This window comes from Suricata suricatta, chromosome 11 (genome assembly GCF_006229205.1).
Source record: "Suricata suricatta isolate VVHF042 chromosome 11, meerkat_22Aug2017_6uvM2_HiC, whole genome shotgun sequence".
Lineage (NCBI taxonomy): Eukaryota > Metazoa > Chordata > Mammalia > Carnivora > Herpestidae > Suricata > Suricata suricatta.
In genome coordinates, this window is record NC_043710.1 from 4,911,112 (window position 1) to 4,929,042 (window position 17,931).

The 17,931-nt window shown below is 40.2% G+C and overlaps 1 protein-coding gene across 1 annotated transcript in view; it reads right to left on the minus strand.

Moving 5' to 3' along the window:
- Positions 1–16,744, minus strand: part of KDM2A (lysine demethylase 2A) — a 108,139-nt gene extending 91,395 nt beyond the window's left edge. The window contains exon 1 of the mRNA XM_029915306.1: positions 16,608–16,744. Within this exon, the coding sequence (XP_029771166.1) occupies positions 16,608–16,649 (42 nt within the window). The 5' untranslated portion in view covers positions 16,650–16,744. The remainder of the gene's footprint in view (positions 1–16,607) is intronic.
- Positions 16,745–17,931: the final 1,187 nt, after the last annotated feature.

Genomic DNA, 17,931 nt, shown 5'->3' on the forward strand with positions numbered 1-17,931 from the left:
AGAGAGAGAGAGAGAGAGAGAGAGAGAGAGAGAGAGAGAGAGAGAGATTGTGAGCAGAGGCACAGAGGGGCAGAGAGAGATGGAGACCCAGAATCCAAACCAGGCCCCAAGCTCCAAGCTGTCAACACAGAGCTTGACACAGGGCTCGAGCTCAAGAGCTGTGAGATCATGACCACCAAAGTTGGATGCTCAACCAACTGAGCCACCAACGCAGCCTAAGAAAAGTTTTAAAAATAACTTTAAAGGGCACACCTGGGTGGCTCAGTCAGTTGAGTGTTCGACTTTAGGTCAGGTCATGATCTCACAGTTTGTGGGTTCAAGCCCCACATCGGGCTCTGTGCTGACAGCTCAGAGCCTGGAGCCTGCTTCAGATTCTGTGTCTCCTTCTCTCTCTGCCCCTCCCCCACTCATGTTCTGTCTCTTTGTCAAAAATAAATGAGCATTAAAAATTTTTTTCAAAAAACACTTTAAGCTATGCAGTTTAAATTATACTAGCTAACTATAATTTTTTTTGAACATGCAGAAAACAGACAAACTACTAAAATAATTCCACTGGTTCTTAAACTTTACCATCTACCTGAATCACCTGATAGGCTTGTTGAACCCAAAGTGTCTGATTCATTAAGTTTGGGGTAGGACCTGAGAATCTGCATTTCTAAGAAGCTCCCAGAAAACATGGTTAGGAGCACTTTGAAAATAACTAGTTTAAACTATTAGAACTAAGAAAAACCTCGCAGATGAATAACATGAAGCCTGAATAACTAATACAGTCTTCCTGATTACCAATCTAAGGTTCTTTCCATTGTTAGCTATTATGTTATAAATATTTCATATATCCTCACGAAGTGCACAACACATTTTGTTCAATTCAACAGACATTTTTCTGAGCACTTTAAATAAGACATGCCATGTAGACTTGCCTTAAAGAAGTCTACTCTAGCTGGATGAAAAGAGACTCATAGTCAAATAATTACAACACAAAGTGACTGGTCCCACAACATAAATGCATGTAATGTGCCTCAGGAATATAACTGAGAACTCAAAAGAAGACTATCTGGGGGCTTTGGAGGATAATTAGGAGCTTACCAAGAAGACAAAACAGGGTGGGAGACAAAGCATTTTAGAGATGCCCATTCACGGAAAAAAAAAATCTATCAAGCACCTACTGTGGACCAGACACTGTACCAAGCGTGGGGATAAAACAGTGAGAAAAGGCATTGTAGCAGCCTTTAATGACGCTTGCAATCTGCAAGGGAAACAATCAAACAATAATTCAAGTAAACATAAAGTCGCAATTTTGATAAATGTTATGCATAAGAGATATTTTATAAGAATGTGTAACAGGAAGATGCTTGCCTACAAAAAGGGTCTGAAGGATGGGACCTTGGGCATTCTATACACCATGTTCAAACCTTTGTGCGTAAGAATATCTGTAGACACTACTACTGTTAAGTGAATATTGTGTCTCCTTTCAAAGTTCAAAGGAGGGATATTGGTAAGCTACTATTCAATTCTGCAAGACGAAAGACTGTCAGTTAGCTTCTTCACATTGCCTAGTAATGACTACGAATACTCATGCCTGTTATCTAGGAAACCCATTTCCCAATATGAACAAACAGGGGAATCAAACTATGAAAATAGCCTGGTGAACACACTATAAGAACAAGGGTAACCAGATGGTCTCAAGAAATGAGTAGTGTGTTCCTTCCTTCTCTAATGATCAGAACAAGTGGAGCAATCAGACATGGCAAACTCTTGTTTCTTGCCTCCCCTTTTCTTTGATTCTGTTCTAAACATCACCCTCCTGGGGTGCCTGGGTGGCTCAGTCGGTTAAGCGTCTGACTTCGGCTCAGGTCATGATCTCACGGTTCGTGGGTTCGAGCCCCAGGTCAGTCTCTGCACTGACCGCTATTTCAGAGCCTGGAGTCTGTCTTCAGATCCTGGGACTCCTTCTCTCTCTGACCCTCCCCTGCTCACGCTGTTTCTCTCTCTTAAAAATAAATAAAAATATTTAAAAAAAAATTTAAACATCACCCGCCTGGGCCACCTGGGTGGCTCAGTTGGTTAAGCGTCTGACTTTGGTTTCGGCTCAAACCAAACCCCACATCGGGCTCTGTGCTGACAGTATGGAGCCTGCTTAGGATTCTCTCTCTCTCTCAAAAATAAATAAAAATTAAAATAAACATCACCCTCCTGGTAACTGTCAGCATTCAACCACAGAATGGAAATTAATCTTATTACTTTATACTTTGTCTTCATGAAAAGTTAACCAACCAGCAATATGTGTCTCAATGATGTAAACAGTATTATGCTATGTATATGCCAGGGAAACCATGCCTTGTCCTCATGGACCACATAATATAGACATAATTAAATTTTCTATCTTGTACCCAATTAGACCCTATGAAAGGTACAGAGAGAAAAAAATTATGAGGATTTGAGAAAGAGGTTTCCTTCAATACACAGGATTATGGAAACAATATCACAAATAGATTTTAGAAGATAAGAACTAAAGGGGCACCTGGTGGCTCCATCAGTTAACTATCTGACTCTAAATTTTGACTCAGGCCATGATTTCAGGGCCATGAGACAGAGTCCTGCATTGGGTTCCATGCTGGGCATGGAGCCTGCTTAGGATTTTCCAGAAGGAGAGGGAGAAGGAGAAAGAGAAAGATAAACTTGACCTTAAAAAAAAAGAGAGAGAGAGAGAAGATGAGAGAAGTAGGATAGGGAAAGAGAGACAAAATAGTACAAGTGCGTGGAAAAAAAAAAAAGAAGGTAGCTTGCTTTGGCTAGAACATATGTAAGTTAAGAGTAGGCTATTAAGGCTGTAATAGTCAATTAGGGCCTGAATATCAGGCTAAGGAGTTTGTGCCTATAATGGCAAACCCTTAAGTTAACCAAACACTTATAAACAATTTCCAAAGAATAAGTTTTATGGTCACTAATTCCATACATGAAAATTTAAAGTTCATAGGGGTGCCTGGCTGGCTCAGTCATAAAGCATACAACACTTGATCACAGGATCATTGAGTTCAAGCCCCCTATTGGGGGTAAAGTTTACTTAATAAAAAAAAAAATTACAAGTTCATCAAGGTTAAGTCTCATAAGCTGAAATTCAAAGCCAGGTCACATGTGCCAAAGCCCAGTGTCCCTCCCATACCACCAGTGACTACAGAATGGGAAAGCTACAGAGAATAGGAACAACATGAACAGAACCTTGGAACATAAAAACCTTAAGAAATAATGGAGGGGCGCCTGGCTGGTTAAGTCAGTGGAGCATCCAACTCTTAACCTTAGGGTCATGAGTTCAAGCTCTACATTGGGCGTGGAGCCTACTTAAAAAATAAATAGATAAATTTAAAATGTTTTAGTTTAGGGGCACCTGGGTGGTTCAGTCGGTTGAGCATCCCACTTCGGCTCAGGTCATAATCTCACAGTTCGTGGGTTCGAGCCCCGCACTGGGCTTTGTGCTGACAGCTAGCTCAGAGCCTGGAGCCTGTTTCAGATTCTGTGTCTCCCTCTCTCTGACCCTCCCCTGCTCACACTGTCTCTCCCTGCCTCTCAAAAATAAATAAAAAACAGAAAAAAAGTTAAAAATGTTTTAGTTTAAATAACAGTAGAAACTATATAACAAATAGTAGAAATCCATCAGGTTTTAGCTACTGATTAAATATGAAGGATAACAGACAGAGGAATAATAGTTGGTAATACCATAAAAAAAAAAAAAGCAGGGGCGCCTGGGTGGCTCAGTTGGTTAGGTGTCCGACTTCGGCTCAGGTCACAATCTTATGGTTCGTGGGTTCGAGCCCCGCATCGGGCTCTGTGCTGACAGCTCAGAGCCTGGAGCCTGCTTCAGATTCTGTGTTTCCCTTTGTCTCTGCCCCTCTCCTGCTTACGCTCTTTCTCTCTCTCAAAAATATACATTTAAAAACATTTTTTTAAGTTAAAAAAAGAAAAGCAGTGGTCTCTTCCATCTTAAAATATAACACACAAAAACCCGAGAGAGTCTTCTTTGGATTCTACATTTTAACTTGTAGCTACAACCTGCTCCCTTTCTCTCTTCACAGCCAAATGTCTCTAACGTCTCTTCATTCATGGTCTGTTTAATCTCACATTTATTTTGAAGAATGTCATCTGCCCCCAAATGCCACTGAAACTCCTGTTTAGTCACCATTAACCTCTATGTTGCCAATTCAATGAAAATCTTTCTTCAATATATACTCAGCCTCTGGTTAGCATCCACCTCAGCTGACCACTGCCTCCTCTTTTTTTACACTGTTAGTATGAAATGTTGTTTATATAGCCCCTTCTTGTCTCATTTCCCTGATCTATAAAATGTAAATAATAAAAGCACCTTCTTAATAGTTATGAGAATTGAGTAAAAATACACTAATGATTAACACTAATGCTTAAACAGTACCACAGTTCCCTGGCTTCTAAGACACCACTCTGGGTTTTCCTCCCACTTCTCTGTAAGCTACTCCACATCTACCCAACCATATGGTCAGTGAGACCATACCTATGCCAGCGAGACACAACAAGCCCTTCCTGTGGCCCAGAACCAGCTACCTACTCAGCAGTTCCACCAGATGTCTCACAGGTATTTCACATTCAATCTATCCAAATTTACTCAAAACTGAGCTTATGCTCTTCCCCTCCATCTCCAGCCCTGCTCTTCCTTCAGTGTGCCCTAACTTGATAAAAGAACTACACCACAAGCCATTCACATGAGATCTTGAGAGGCATGTTTACACGTACCCCCTTAAACTCACCCCCCCACATATCCAAGGAACCAAAGTCCTATGGCTCTGTTTTCTAAATATTTCAAAACCTTCCAAATTCCACTTTACATCAACCACTGCAGTTGCCTCCTACTTGGCATCATTGAATCCATCCTCTCTCCCTCCTGGATCCCTTCCGTATCCTGCAGCTACTTATCAGTCCATCCATATCAGTCCTCTGATAAATGTCTGCCTTCCCACTGTCTTCAAGATAAAGTCCTACTTGCCCTGACCAAGTCAAGGTTTTAACTCTTGTCAAGATTTTAACTCTCTCTTCCATCCACTTCTTTGCACTTACATTAGGCTTTCTCGTTTTGTTTGGTTGGTTCTTCAAACACATCAGATTCCTTTCAACCTCAGGGTTTTTGCATATGCCCATCACTTTCTTTTTGACTGATTACCTCTTACCCTTCAGGTCTGGGTTTTTTTTTTTTTTTTAAGTTTATTTACTTTTTTGAGGGGGAGTGGGTAGGGACAGAGAGAGAGGGAGACCAAGGATACAAAGCCAGTTCCATGCTGAGAGCCCAACACAGGGCTCGAACCCATTAACCGGGAGATTATGACCTAGACTAAAATCAGGCCTTAACCAACTGAACCATCCAGGTGTCCCAGGTCAGTTTTAAAGACTTTCTCAGGGGGTGCCTGGGTGGCTCAGTCGGTTAAGCATCCGGCTTCGGCTCAGGGCGTAATCTCACGGCTCGTGGGTTCGAGCCCCATGTCGGGCTCTGGGCTAACCGCTAGCTCAGAGCCTGGAGCCTGCTTCAGAGTCTGTGTCTCCCTCTCTCTCTGACCCTCCCTGCTTGTGCTGTCTCTGTCTCTCAAAAATAAATAAAAACATTTTAAAATTAAAAAAATAAAAGGCTTTCTCAGGAAAAGTATTCTCTGATCCCTCCTCCCACTCCTGAAGTTTGATTAGGTCATCTTAGTATTCTCACTGCATCCTATATTTACCTTTGTAGTCCTTTGCGTAACTGTAACTGACATTACTACTAGAAATATCTAATTACTGACTTCCCCACCAGAATGTAAGCTTCATGACAAAAGGATCGTGCCTGTCTTGCTCATCACTGTATCCCAGTGTCTTTGTTGGTGTCTAACACAAAGTTAAGTGCTTGTAATAATATTTTCTCATTCATACCACAGGGTTTTACATTAGCTGGTCCCTCTACCCAGAGCTCTTTTGATACAGATCTGGTCCCCTAAGCCCTTGAACTTCACAAGAATGACTCCACATCCTTCAGGTATCAGACACAAAATGCCATCTTCTCAGGGAGCTTTTAGTGACCACCCAATCTCAAGAAGCAATCTTTACCCTAATAAGTACAGATGACCCTTGAAAAACATGCGTTTGAACTACACGGGTTCACTACATGCAAATTTTTTCTGATAAATACAGTAGAGTATTGCAAATGTATTCTCTCCTCCTTACAATTTTCTTAACATTTTCTCTTACTTTATTATAAGAATACAACAGTGGTGCCTGGGTGACTCGACTGAGCGTCTTGATTTCAGCTTAGGACATAAGCTCACAGTTCGTGGGATTGAGCCCTCCAAAAGGCTCTGTGCTGACAGCATGAAGTCTGCTTGGGATTCTCGCTCTCCTTTCTCTCTGTCCCACCTCCTGCTCATACTCACACACATACGCACGTAAGCTCTCGTGCTCTCTCTCAAAATAAACATTTAAAAAGAGAACACAAATATAATATACATAACATACAAAATATATGTTAATCAACTTTTTATGTGATGGGAAGGCTTCCAGTCAAAACAGGCTATTAGGACTTAAGTTTTGGGGGAGTTACAAGTTACACATGGATTTTCAACTGTGCAGAAAGTCACTGCTCCTACCCCCCATGTTGTTCCAGGCTCAAATGTATTTCATCAACCTCTTAATTTCTTCAAAGCATTCAACACTATTTGAAACCACAGTATTTGGAAGCTCTAAAGAGTAAGGCTAAGTAGTTGGCACAGTGAAAGCACTGAACAAACATTTATGCAAATGAATCTCCTGAAAGATAAAAGATTATCTGGGGAACACCTAAAGTCCAGCAACGAAACATATACAAACTGTCCCTCAACAAAGTGAAAAAGAGGCAGTATAGTTTAGAAGGCTTGTTAGCCAGGCTGCCCTTGTTGGCTGGATAACCTCAGACAAGTTTCTTAATTGTACTTGCCTCAGTTTCCAAGTCAGAAAGCAGGAATTCTCGAACCTATCTCAAAGGGTTGCTGAGAATTAGGTTAGTTAACATGCGTAAAGTGCAGCATCAAGCACATACTATGCACTCAATTAATGCGTACTATTATTCGTTGGATTGGGCTTTTTCCTACTTTGTTTTAAATACACACGGTGACTATTCCTTTATCTTATCCACTCAAAAAGGTGCACCACTTTTTTTTGTTCACTACACAATTCCAAGGGCATCTTTCAGACAGATTAAAATATCTAAATGGCACCTTCGGGAATTCTAGAACATGGTACCACTGTCCTCAAGTTCTGGCAGCCCCCCAGAATTATGATGATCAGAAGATGAAGATGATCAAAAGACACAAGAAACAGAAGTACTTTGGAAACTATAAAAGTACTGTAAAATGATCACTATATTTATGAATCTACATTCTCTTGAAGTCACTGTCAGAAACAGGAGTGTGTTGGCCAGATTACTGCCCTAACAAAAGATTCTAACTTCTGTGATCCAGGGATATAAAGAGATGGATTAAGGTTGCAGCTACTTGACTTCACACCGAGGGCCACAAGCAGCTTGTGAAGTTGTTTAAGAATGGTCATAGGGTACTGAGCTACAGGGCAATTCACTATATTTCAGTATTTGCTCACCTCAATACCACAGCTTTTATCTCATTTTTCTATCCTTCAAAAAGAATGCCAAAAGGAAATTTCTTGTTGTAACTTGATTATTGATCTCAAGACACTGAATATTTACTTTGGTTGCCCAAGTAAGCTGATTTTAAGATAAGTTAAAAGAAGTACTAAATCGGCACCTGGGTTGAGGATTTTCCATAACCATTTAGTCTTGTGAACATCTGACAACAACAAAACCCTTCATAGTTACTTTGGGCAAAGCCCTGGGAAACACAATTTGAAAGGGCTTTTGAGGTTTTTTTGTGTTAGACTTAAAACTCTAAGATTAACAGCAGAAAATCAAGGCTTTCAAGCTTACACTGTTGACATTTCGGACTAGGTAACCCTCTGCTGTGGGGGTTGACCCGTGTGTTTAGGATATTTCAGCAGCATCCTTGACCTCTACTCACTAGAATACCAGTAGTACTTCCCTAATATGACAATAAAAAAATGTCTCCGGGGGTGCCTGGGTGGCTCAGGTTGGTTGGCAGCCAACTTCAGCTCAGGTCATGATCTCAAAGTTCGTGGGTTCAAGCCCCTCGTCGGCTCGGTGCTGACACCTCGGAGCCTGCTTCTGATTTTGTGTTTCCCTCTCTCTCTGCTCCTCCCCTGCTCACACTCTGTCTCTCTTTCTCTCTCAAAAATAAATAAACTTAAAAAAAAAATGTCTCCAGATATTGCCAAATATCCCAAGGGAAACTCATACCCAGTTGAGAATTCCTGCTTTAAGTAATCTGTTCCAATTTTCTAAAACATCTACCCAATATTCTCTCCTCTCCCTTTCAAAACTACCCCCTGATCTTCCTAATAACCCAGACTTAATCCCAGAGTCCACCTTAATTCTTCATTTGCCTCCAAAATCCTCAGAAATCCCTAAGTACAATTCCCTCCATGACAGGTCAGTTCTCTTGTCAAAACAGCTGGTGATAAAGTTAATACTAGGACTCAGCACTTGTGATCCCCAATCAAGCACTCTTTTCCATCATAACATGCTGCTAGCCATCAGTCACCAACTTTTGTTGAATCCTTCATTTTCCCTCCATTTCTACTAACTATACCCCAGGACAGTGGTTCTCAAATTCCTGCATATATTGGAATCACCTGACTTGTGAGAGCACAAATTGCTAGGCCCCAACCCAGGATTTCTAATTCAGTAAATACAGAGCAGGGTTCCCCAAATTTGCATTTTCTAACATGTTCTCAGATAATGCTGCTGCTGCTGAAGGAACCACACTTCAAGAACCACTGCCCTAGAGCTCAGATACCTATCATCTTATGAGATAACTTATTTCAATACTCATTTGGACACATCCCAGACCTGACACTACAAAAATATTACTCCTAAAACACCACTTTGATCAAATTACTATTTGATTAAAAACAAAACACAACTTCCAGTAGCTCTCTACTTTCCATACCTGGCCTTCATAATTATTTAAAGTATGTTCCCAACATTATGAACAGTGCCTCCCAAAAGAAATCTACTTTACTCCTGCAACTCTAATGAATGTCCTCAGAATAGGCCTAATAAGTGTCCCACTCCACAGTAAAGCTAATGCTGTCTTCACCTCCTGCAAGGCCACCCTCTTCCCTCCTCCTCTCTACCTACCTGAAGGAGGCCTTCACACTGTATTTGTCAAAACCACTCGCTTGGTCACTATCTGCTGCCTTTTATCTTTATGGTTTAAGTTTTTACCAAGTACAGATAGAGAAAACCCCCAAGAACCTAAAATTTAAAACAGAAAACAATGATATGAGTAACATGCATAAATAAAAGGCTTGAGATATACACAAACTGCACAAATACTGCTGTTTTAATAGATCAAGTGCAATAAGTTCAAAGTTCATAAAAAGAATGTGCCAACTCTTTCTAAACATGATAAAACACTGACTGTCAAATATTCATAGCTATCTCATTTAGGATGATAGGATGGGTAAGGGAAAAAAATTTTTAAAGCAGTCTCAAAAAAAAGAGAAAGTACTCAGGAGTGGATATCTCTTCTGTGTAACAGTGCTTAAAAAATGAAAAGGCGTGACACAAGAAACATGGGGTTCAAGGTCTGGTTCCATTCCTCACCAACTTTGTGATCTTGGTCATGTCACAGGCTAAAGATTCCATTTCCATTAAAATAAAAAGTTTAAACCTATACCACCTAGGGGCGCCTGGTGGCTCAGTCAGTTAAGCATCCGATTTCAGCTCAGGTCATGATCTCACAGTCCGTAGGTTCAGGCCCCGCGTAGGGCTCTGTGCTGACAAGTCAGAGCCTGGAGCCTGCTTCAGATTCTGTGTCTCCCTCCCTCTTTCTCTGCCCCTCCCCCACTCACTCTCTGTCTCTCTCTCTCTCTCTCTCTCAAAATAAAATAAAGACATAAAAAAGACTTAAAAAAAATAAACCTATACCATCTACCTTACAGGCAGTTTTGAGAATTAAATAAGGTAATGTATATGAAAGAACCCAATCTAGTACTTGGCACATAAATAAATGCTTACTGAATTATAACATTTGTTGAGATGAAAACACAAAGCAACAATACAGGATTATTCCAAAAATGAGATTACACAGAGCAAATTAATGAAAATTAGTCAAGGATGTCCGTTTCCCAAGAAAAAAAATTTTTTTAATGTTTATTTATTTGGAGAGAGAGACAGAGAGAGAGAGCGAGCGAGCGAGCAGGGGAGGGGCAGATGTAGAGAGAGAGAGAATCTTGAGCAGGCTCCATGCACAGAGCCTGACATGGGGCTTGATCTCATGATCTATGAGAGCATGACTTGAACCATGAGTCGGATGCTTAACTGACTGAGCCACCTAGGCGCCCCCCAAGAAGAAAAATTTTGAAGGACATAAAATAATGGTATGGCTCTCTGAATGGTACACAGTAAATATATCAATTCTTTGGCTTAATGGTCAAAACCAAAACTTGAGGGGCGCCTGGGTGGCTCAATCGGTTGAGCGTCCGGTTTCAGCTCAGGTCATGATCTCACGGTTTCTGAGTTTGAGCCCCGTATCGGGCTCTGTGCTGACAGCTAGCTCAGAACCTGGAGCCTGTTTCAGATTCTGTGTCTCCCTCTCTCTCTGACCCTCTCCTGCTCACGCGGTGTCTCAAAAATAAATTAAAAACATTTAAAAAAACAAAAAACAAAAAACAAAACTTGAGAATAACACAAACGCTGTCACTTGCAACTTTATAATTTTAAGGCTATCTAAACGTCAGCTAAAACCTTGATAGAAGATTGAGGACAGAATTAGAGGTAGGAGAACTTAAAATTCAGAATGAGCTTTTAAAGTTAACTAGAGGGGCGCCTGGGTGGCTCAGTCGGTTAAACCTCCGACTTCGGCTCAGGTCAGATCTCACGTTCATGGGTTCGAGCCCCGCATCGGGCTCTGTGCTGACAGCTAGCTCAGAGCCTGGAGCCTGCTTCCAGTTCTGTGTCTCCTTCTCTCTCTGCCCCTCCCTCTCTCATGCTGTCTCTCTCTGTATCAAAAGTAAAATAAAACATTAAAAAAAAAATTAAAGTTAACTAGAGGGGAACCTGGGTAGCTCAGTCAGTTAACCTGACATTGGCTCAGATCACGATCTCATGGTTTGTGAGTTCGAGTCCTGCATCAGGCTTTGTGCTGACAGCTCAGAGCCTGGAGCCTGCTTCCGATTCCGTGTCTCCTTCTCTCTCTCTCTGCCCCTCCTCCACTAGTGCTCTGTCTCTCAAAAAATAAACATTAAAAAATTTCTTAAAAAGGTAAGACATTTTTTCATTTGTATTCATGGCCCAAATACTATAAATATGTACATATGTTCATCTGGCATGTGTGCTAAGCATATATATTTTTTTGTCATAGCTTAAAACTCTGGTTCCAGGAGCCTGGGTGGCTCAGTTAAGCATCTGACTCTTGATACTGGCTTAGGTCATGATCCCATGGTCATGAGACTGAGCCTGGCATCCATGCTCAGCGTGGAGCCTGCTTAAGAGTCTCTCTCTCCCCCTCACATTCTCTCTCCCAAAAAAAGCTTCTAGTTCTATGTACAGTGCAAGACATATCCAGGTATTTGGCTTATCCCTATACACCAAACTGTCCTCCATTCCAGGGGCTTATTCCTAGCATTCAAGAAATTGGTAGCAAAGAAAAGTATTTATCAGGGCTTTCAACAACGTCAACAAATACTTATTGAGCACTCGCTGTGTTGTAGACTTTCTGTGTGTGGTAGTACTTTCTCTTTTTTTGAGCCTACTTATTGAGCACTTTCTATGTGTAAGGCACTATCTGAAGCACCCAGTATATACCGTAAACAGAACAAAGTCCCAACTCTCAAGGAGCTTATACTCCAAAGGAGAGATATGCACAAACAAAACAAACAAGTATGGTACTGATTAGTGCTCAGCAAAATAAAACAAGAGAAAGTGATAGGGCTTAAATACAGTCCTCATTATGTGTCCCTAAAATATAGCTTACAGTGGAAAATTGATGCATAAGAATAAAGAATTAGCTCCCTCATTATTTGCACTTTGAATCACCCAAAAAATGGGCAACAAGTTCTTCCTACATCATCAGGAAAAAGGCTTCAACACTCAGAACAATGTATTCCTCCACCAACACAGATTGAAGGTTAAATCTAATGCAATAATTATAAGCAAATTCAGCAATTTAGATAGCCTTAATTTTTTTTTCCAGTTGTTAACAGTATGACATTTTCGTGCTAAGGAAAAAATGTCTTAAAACTAGGATTTTATTTTGCTTAGTCCATTCCTGGTCAGAATAGACCTTAGGGTGGTCAAAAAGACCACTCATTCAGAGTGGGACTGTTTGCAAAAGGGACAATCTGGTAACTGTTGCTGAATCTGGGAAGACAATTTTTTAAGGGTAACCCAAAGAATGGTGAGAACATCGCTAGGGCTTCAGTGTCGCCAGTTTCTTATAAAAAATAAATGATTTTGCTATTTCGAAGAAAATCATAAATAAGGAACATTAACAGTATTGAACATCCAATCGTGTAAGAACATCCTTTAGAAAATCTCTTAATCTCATCATCAAGATTGACAAGCAAACTGAATTCTCAAGTAAATCAACAACTACTTCTTCAGATAACACCACCAGACTTAGGTGAATTCAAGAGGAAAAATATTCAGGGTATATAATTTCTTTTACCGTGAAGTATACTGTCTTGACTTTCTTTTACAATGATTTAGGTGTCTGTTTGTTTTTACAATTGCCTTTGGCAGGAGCTAATGAATTTTTCCCACATTAAATGTAACAATGTGTACAAAATATTACCCAGGTTGAAGGCACAGATTCATAACGCAGTGTATTAAAATATATAACAAGGGCCATGTCTTCCAATAAAAATGAAAGAAGTCCCATGTTAAAACAATACTACGATACTACACAGCATAGAAATCTTAACTTAAGCATTTAGATGCACATTATTTTGCCCTTGATTTTCTATGCAATAGTAAGGATTGCTCAGGATTGGTATGATTTTAGAAACCTAAAAGATCATTATAATTGCTAAGGATTTAACTAACATCTTAGATTAAGAAATTTAAGATACTACACTGAACATTCCCTACAAATAAATACTTAAACATACATGGACAGTAACAAATATCCAAAACTACTCCAACACTTTGGCTCCTGAAATCAAATGAAGAAAAAAAGGAGTTCCACCTTTAGTACTTGTCAGTATTTCTAAATAAGGTCCTCCATCTAAATTTACCAGAAATACAGAAATAAATCCTCTTTACCTGCGGACAACCAAATACCCACCTATCGCCAAGACTGAAGTTCCTATCCCTCTCACTGGACTACCCCTTTCAGGTGTATCAATTTGCCTGAGAGGTCTATCTGGCTTTGTTCTAGGAATCTATATACAATACTACTAATCTTTTCATTAAAAAAACAAAACAAAATGATGTCTTGCTTAAGAATATACAAACATTGTTCACCCTCCCTTGTCATTTCCTACTCTGCAAAATAAGCATTCTTGCTCCAGAAAGTAGAGCTAATGTCCCAAATCTACTACATATACACCATCTTCAAAGGTACAATTGTCTACCACATGTAATAGTAAATAGATTCGCAAAAGGCAGGCTGATTTTATTTAAACTAGCTATTTCGACTTTAATAAATGACTTATCACAAAGATGATATAAACATATCAAAATTTGCCAAATTCAGCCTATGCGCTTAAGAAATAGCTAAAGCAGTTTAGAAGCACTAAAATGATCTATTGTTAGGTCATTACTAGTATTAACATATTCTTACTAATAAAAATACAACTTTTTTCCTTAGATAGGTAAAAGGTCCTAAATAGAAAAAAATCATTCCAAAATGAATCTAGACTCAGATTTTTAATACTGGTACTCTCTTTTGTCTCTCAAGAGGCTACTCTGAAGGTTTTTCACAGAGGGTTGACTATTTAGGTATTCTCACCTAAAACAACATGGAAGTAACATTTAATAATGCTATAATCAATGTACTAGGTAATTTCATTCAATTTGACAAATATATATGAGACCACATAAATTTTAATTACTAAGACAAATAAGTAAACCTGTCATTTTGTCTCTCTTTCAAACTTTATGTTCTATGACCAATAACTGCAAAACAAAAATAAGTGCTACGCTTTGGCCTACTTTAAAGACAGACTGGGGCGCCTGGGTGGCTGTTTGTTAAGCGTCCGGCTTCGGCTCAGGTCATGATCTCACAGTTCGTGGGTTCGAGCCCCGAGTCGGGCTCTGTGCTGACCGCTAGTCTGGAGCCTGCTTCGGATTCTGTGTCTCCCTCTCTCTCTGACCCTCCCCTGCTCACACTGTCTCTCTCTGTCTCTCAAAAATAAAAAACATAAACAAAATTAAAGACAAAGTGTTAAAAAAATTAAGTACTATAAAAAATTAACCTTTATAGTTTTTAAATTCCTCAAATAAGATCTAACTTAATCAATGTTAGATCGAAAGGAGCACTCACCAGAGAAAGAGAGAGAGACATGAAGTTTGGTAGGCAAACTTGTCACTCAAATAAGCTGCCAATACGCTTTCACATCAAAAATTATGTTATAGAAAAGATTTACACTTCACATATAATTTGGTCATGTAATCTTAGAAAGGAAAACAGTCGGGGTGCCTGGGTGTCTCAGCTGGTTAAGCATCCTACTTCAGCTCAGGTCATGATCTCACGGGTTAGGGAGTTCGAGACTTGGCTCCGTGCTGACAGTGCAGAGTCTGGAGCCTGTTTCGGATTCTGTCTCTCTCTCTCTGCCCCTCCCCAACTCACACTGTCTGTATGTCTGTCTTTCTCAAAAACAAATGAATATTTTTAAAAAATTTAAAAAAGGAAGGAAAACACATCACCCTAAACTTCAGAATTATCACCCAAAATTCTAAGGAAAGACCTCCCCTAAATATCTGATGTACCCTCTTATACAACACTGCTACAACAGCACATGAACCGAAAGAAAAAATATGCTAGATAAAGAAAAGGTTAATGTGTGCAACAGGTAGCAATCACTTTATAATTCAAAAAAACAAAACAAAACAAACTTGCCAGGACAAAACTCACAGATTCCTTGCATCTCCTTACCACTACCTTAAAAATGTGAAGAACTTTTGCTAGCTGAATGGAAGGCTCTTCCTTTGAAAGACTGGATCCCAAGATCCAAGATCCCTCCTCAGGTATTTATGTAACAGCTCACCAATTCTTACAGGCCTGACATGGTACAAATGAATTCCATATCCAGAGCTTGGAATAACCACCTGGGAAGAGAATTTTGCAGCATCCTCTTTTCTTCTGTTTCCAAAGTTTAATTTAAGAAATGTCAAAACAAAAATAAATCCTAAGCACACAAAATTTCACCACCGATATACGTAGTTTATATCTAAAAGTTAGGTACTGTATTCTCAATACACGCATTGGGAGACAAGGGGCAAATCTCTGAAGTTAGGCTTGCCAGAACATAGGCCTGCTAGATATACTTGCCAATGCACTCCACATCTTTCTAACAGTCACATTAAAAAATAAAAAAATTTTTAAAAAGTAGCCTTTTCTCAAAAAGAGTGAAGATCATCAGAAAATAGATTACAGAATCACTCTTTTTTCCTCCAAACTCAGTCTAAAATGCAGAGCTAAAGAAAACCACCACAAATTCCTTTAGTAATCCGCTAGGTCTTTCAGTTTACCAAAATTCACATAGTACAGACAATTCTTTGGTTTTCCCCAAGCCTTACTCTATAGACAAAAATTCAAAATTCTGAAACATATAGTGAGAATATTAATAAAACTCTCTTTTACCAGGAAACACAAAAATCAGATTCTTAAACTCCAGTAGGGAAACCCCGAGAGGAAAGTAGGTCTTAAAGCAGCAAGCATTCATATGCACACACAAGCAAATTCCCTCCAAATCATTACAAAGTAAAAATTTCTTTCAACAAGATGCATCTCACACTTCCCTCCCAAAATACAAAACACAGAACTTTTAGTATTCCATTTTCTCAATCCCCGCCAACCCTCTAAACCTATCAGTGTGTCACTTGTGTTAAAAAATAAAAATAAAATTCCACAGTTCTACTCCTCAGCTCAAAGCCACAAATCCTGACACACGATAATCTACAAAAATGATATAGAACTACTTCCTCAGTTTCACCCCTACAATTTACATTCTAATCTAATTTAATCAGATCTATTACAGTATCAGTATTGCAAAATTAGTGATCCTTGTCACCTTGTAATCCACAAAATCCTTTGATTTACAATGGTTTCTATAGAAATTAACGCTACACATAAGTCCATTTCCAAACAGGGTGAGTATTAAGGCTCTAACTGCTTGGCCTAAAAACCGAATGAGGTATTAATATACCTACTTTCCTCTGGTACACAGAAAAGCCACCTGAAAAGTTTTAATCACAGTAGGTTCACAACTGGAAACAAAATAGTTATTGTGCTTCAAAATTGGGGGGGGGGAGACGATAAAATACTAACCAATCTCTGGCTGTAACGAATCCTTTCTTCTTCGGGTTCCATCTCTTACTCTTCTGTTGAAATTACTGTAAAGAAACCACTCCAGGGCTGCCTTCCTCTTCCTCCTTAGGAACCAGATTGCAACACTAAAGAATAATGATACGAGCAGAGATGAGAACTCATCCTCAAACTCAAGCTTCCTTTTCAGAGAAAGAAGCAGTTAAGATCTGTGTACATTAAAGGCTGACAAATCTGGTTCCTCTTCATCAGTCTGGGACCCCTCTGCCCTCTCGGGCAAGGGGTTCCATGTCATAACCAGCATCAATCACGTTACAACTGTCCGAGGCCTAGACGAGAGAAGATGATGTTGGTTTCAGTTCCTTGTGGATGGGCCACTGCACCGTTTCTCCCCACAGGACTACAATAAGCAAGCCTCCCCTTGACGGCAGCGGCAGCAAAAAGGAAAATAAAAAATAAAAGAGGTGGGGGGGGGCGACTTTTCTCCGTAGAGAGCTGTCCAGGTGAAGCAGGCACTGAACTAATCCAGATCCCAATCAAATTAGTTTCTCTCTCAGTGGTGATTAGAAACTAAAGGGGGGAAAGGGCACACTATATAAAAAGAGGACAAGAAATCAAGATTTAAAGAGAGATTCCAAAACAATTTCCCATACCCCTCTAGGAAAGCCGTGCACAATCGTCGCCTTCCTGCCTAGACTCCCCGGATCTTTTCATTCCCAAACCAACACCCCACCCCAACACAAGATGTGTACAACTCTGAAACAAATTCGAGAGAGTTGCACACCAGGTTCGAGAATCCCATTAAATCTCTTGGGATAAAGTAATAAAATGAGCCAATCCAGCCAGAGAAAGAAGTAAAATACATCTTTTCCCAACATTACCACCGGTGTGCCCGACGGTCGAGCCATAATACCAAGAAAGGGTTTTCTTTTTTTCCTAAATATTCTCAAGGATAATGGCTTCCACAGGGAATGCATATTTTGTCTCCCTTTCTGTAACTACATTACAGCCACCGTCAATAGCATCCTGCCGAACCTGCCACGCGACCGGAGGACCCGATGACACAGTTTGCAAGAGCAGTTCGTGGCAGAGCCCTCCTAGAGGAAGCCCTGGTCCCGGGTCGGGAGGGAAAGCAGCCGTGTTTGCACCCCTCGGGCAGTGCCGCCCGGGACCGAAAGCAGCCAGGGCCGGACAGGAAAATGGCAAACCTCGCCGGGCTCCCCGCAAGGAAAGGCGTTTCAATGGTTCGCCCGTCGGAGAAAGAAATAGAAACTTTACATTAAGACTTTAGATAGCAACGGTGAACCAAACTTCCAAGGGGGGGGGG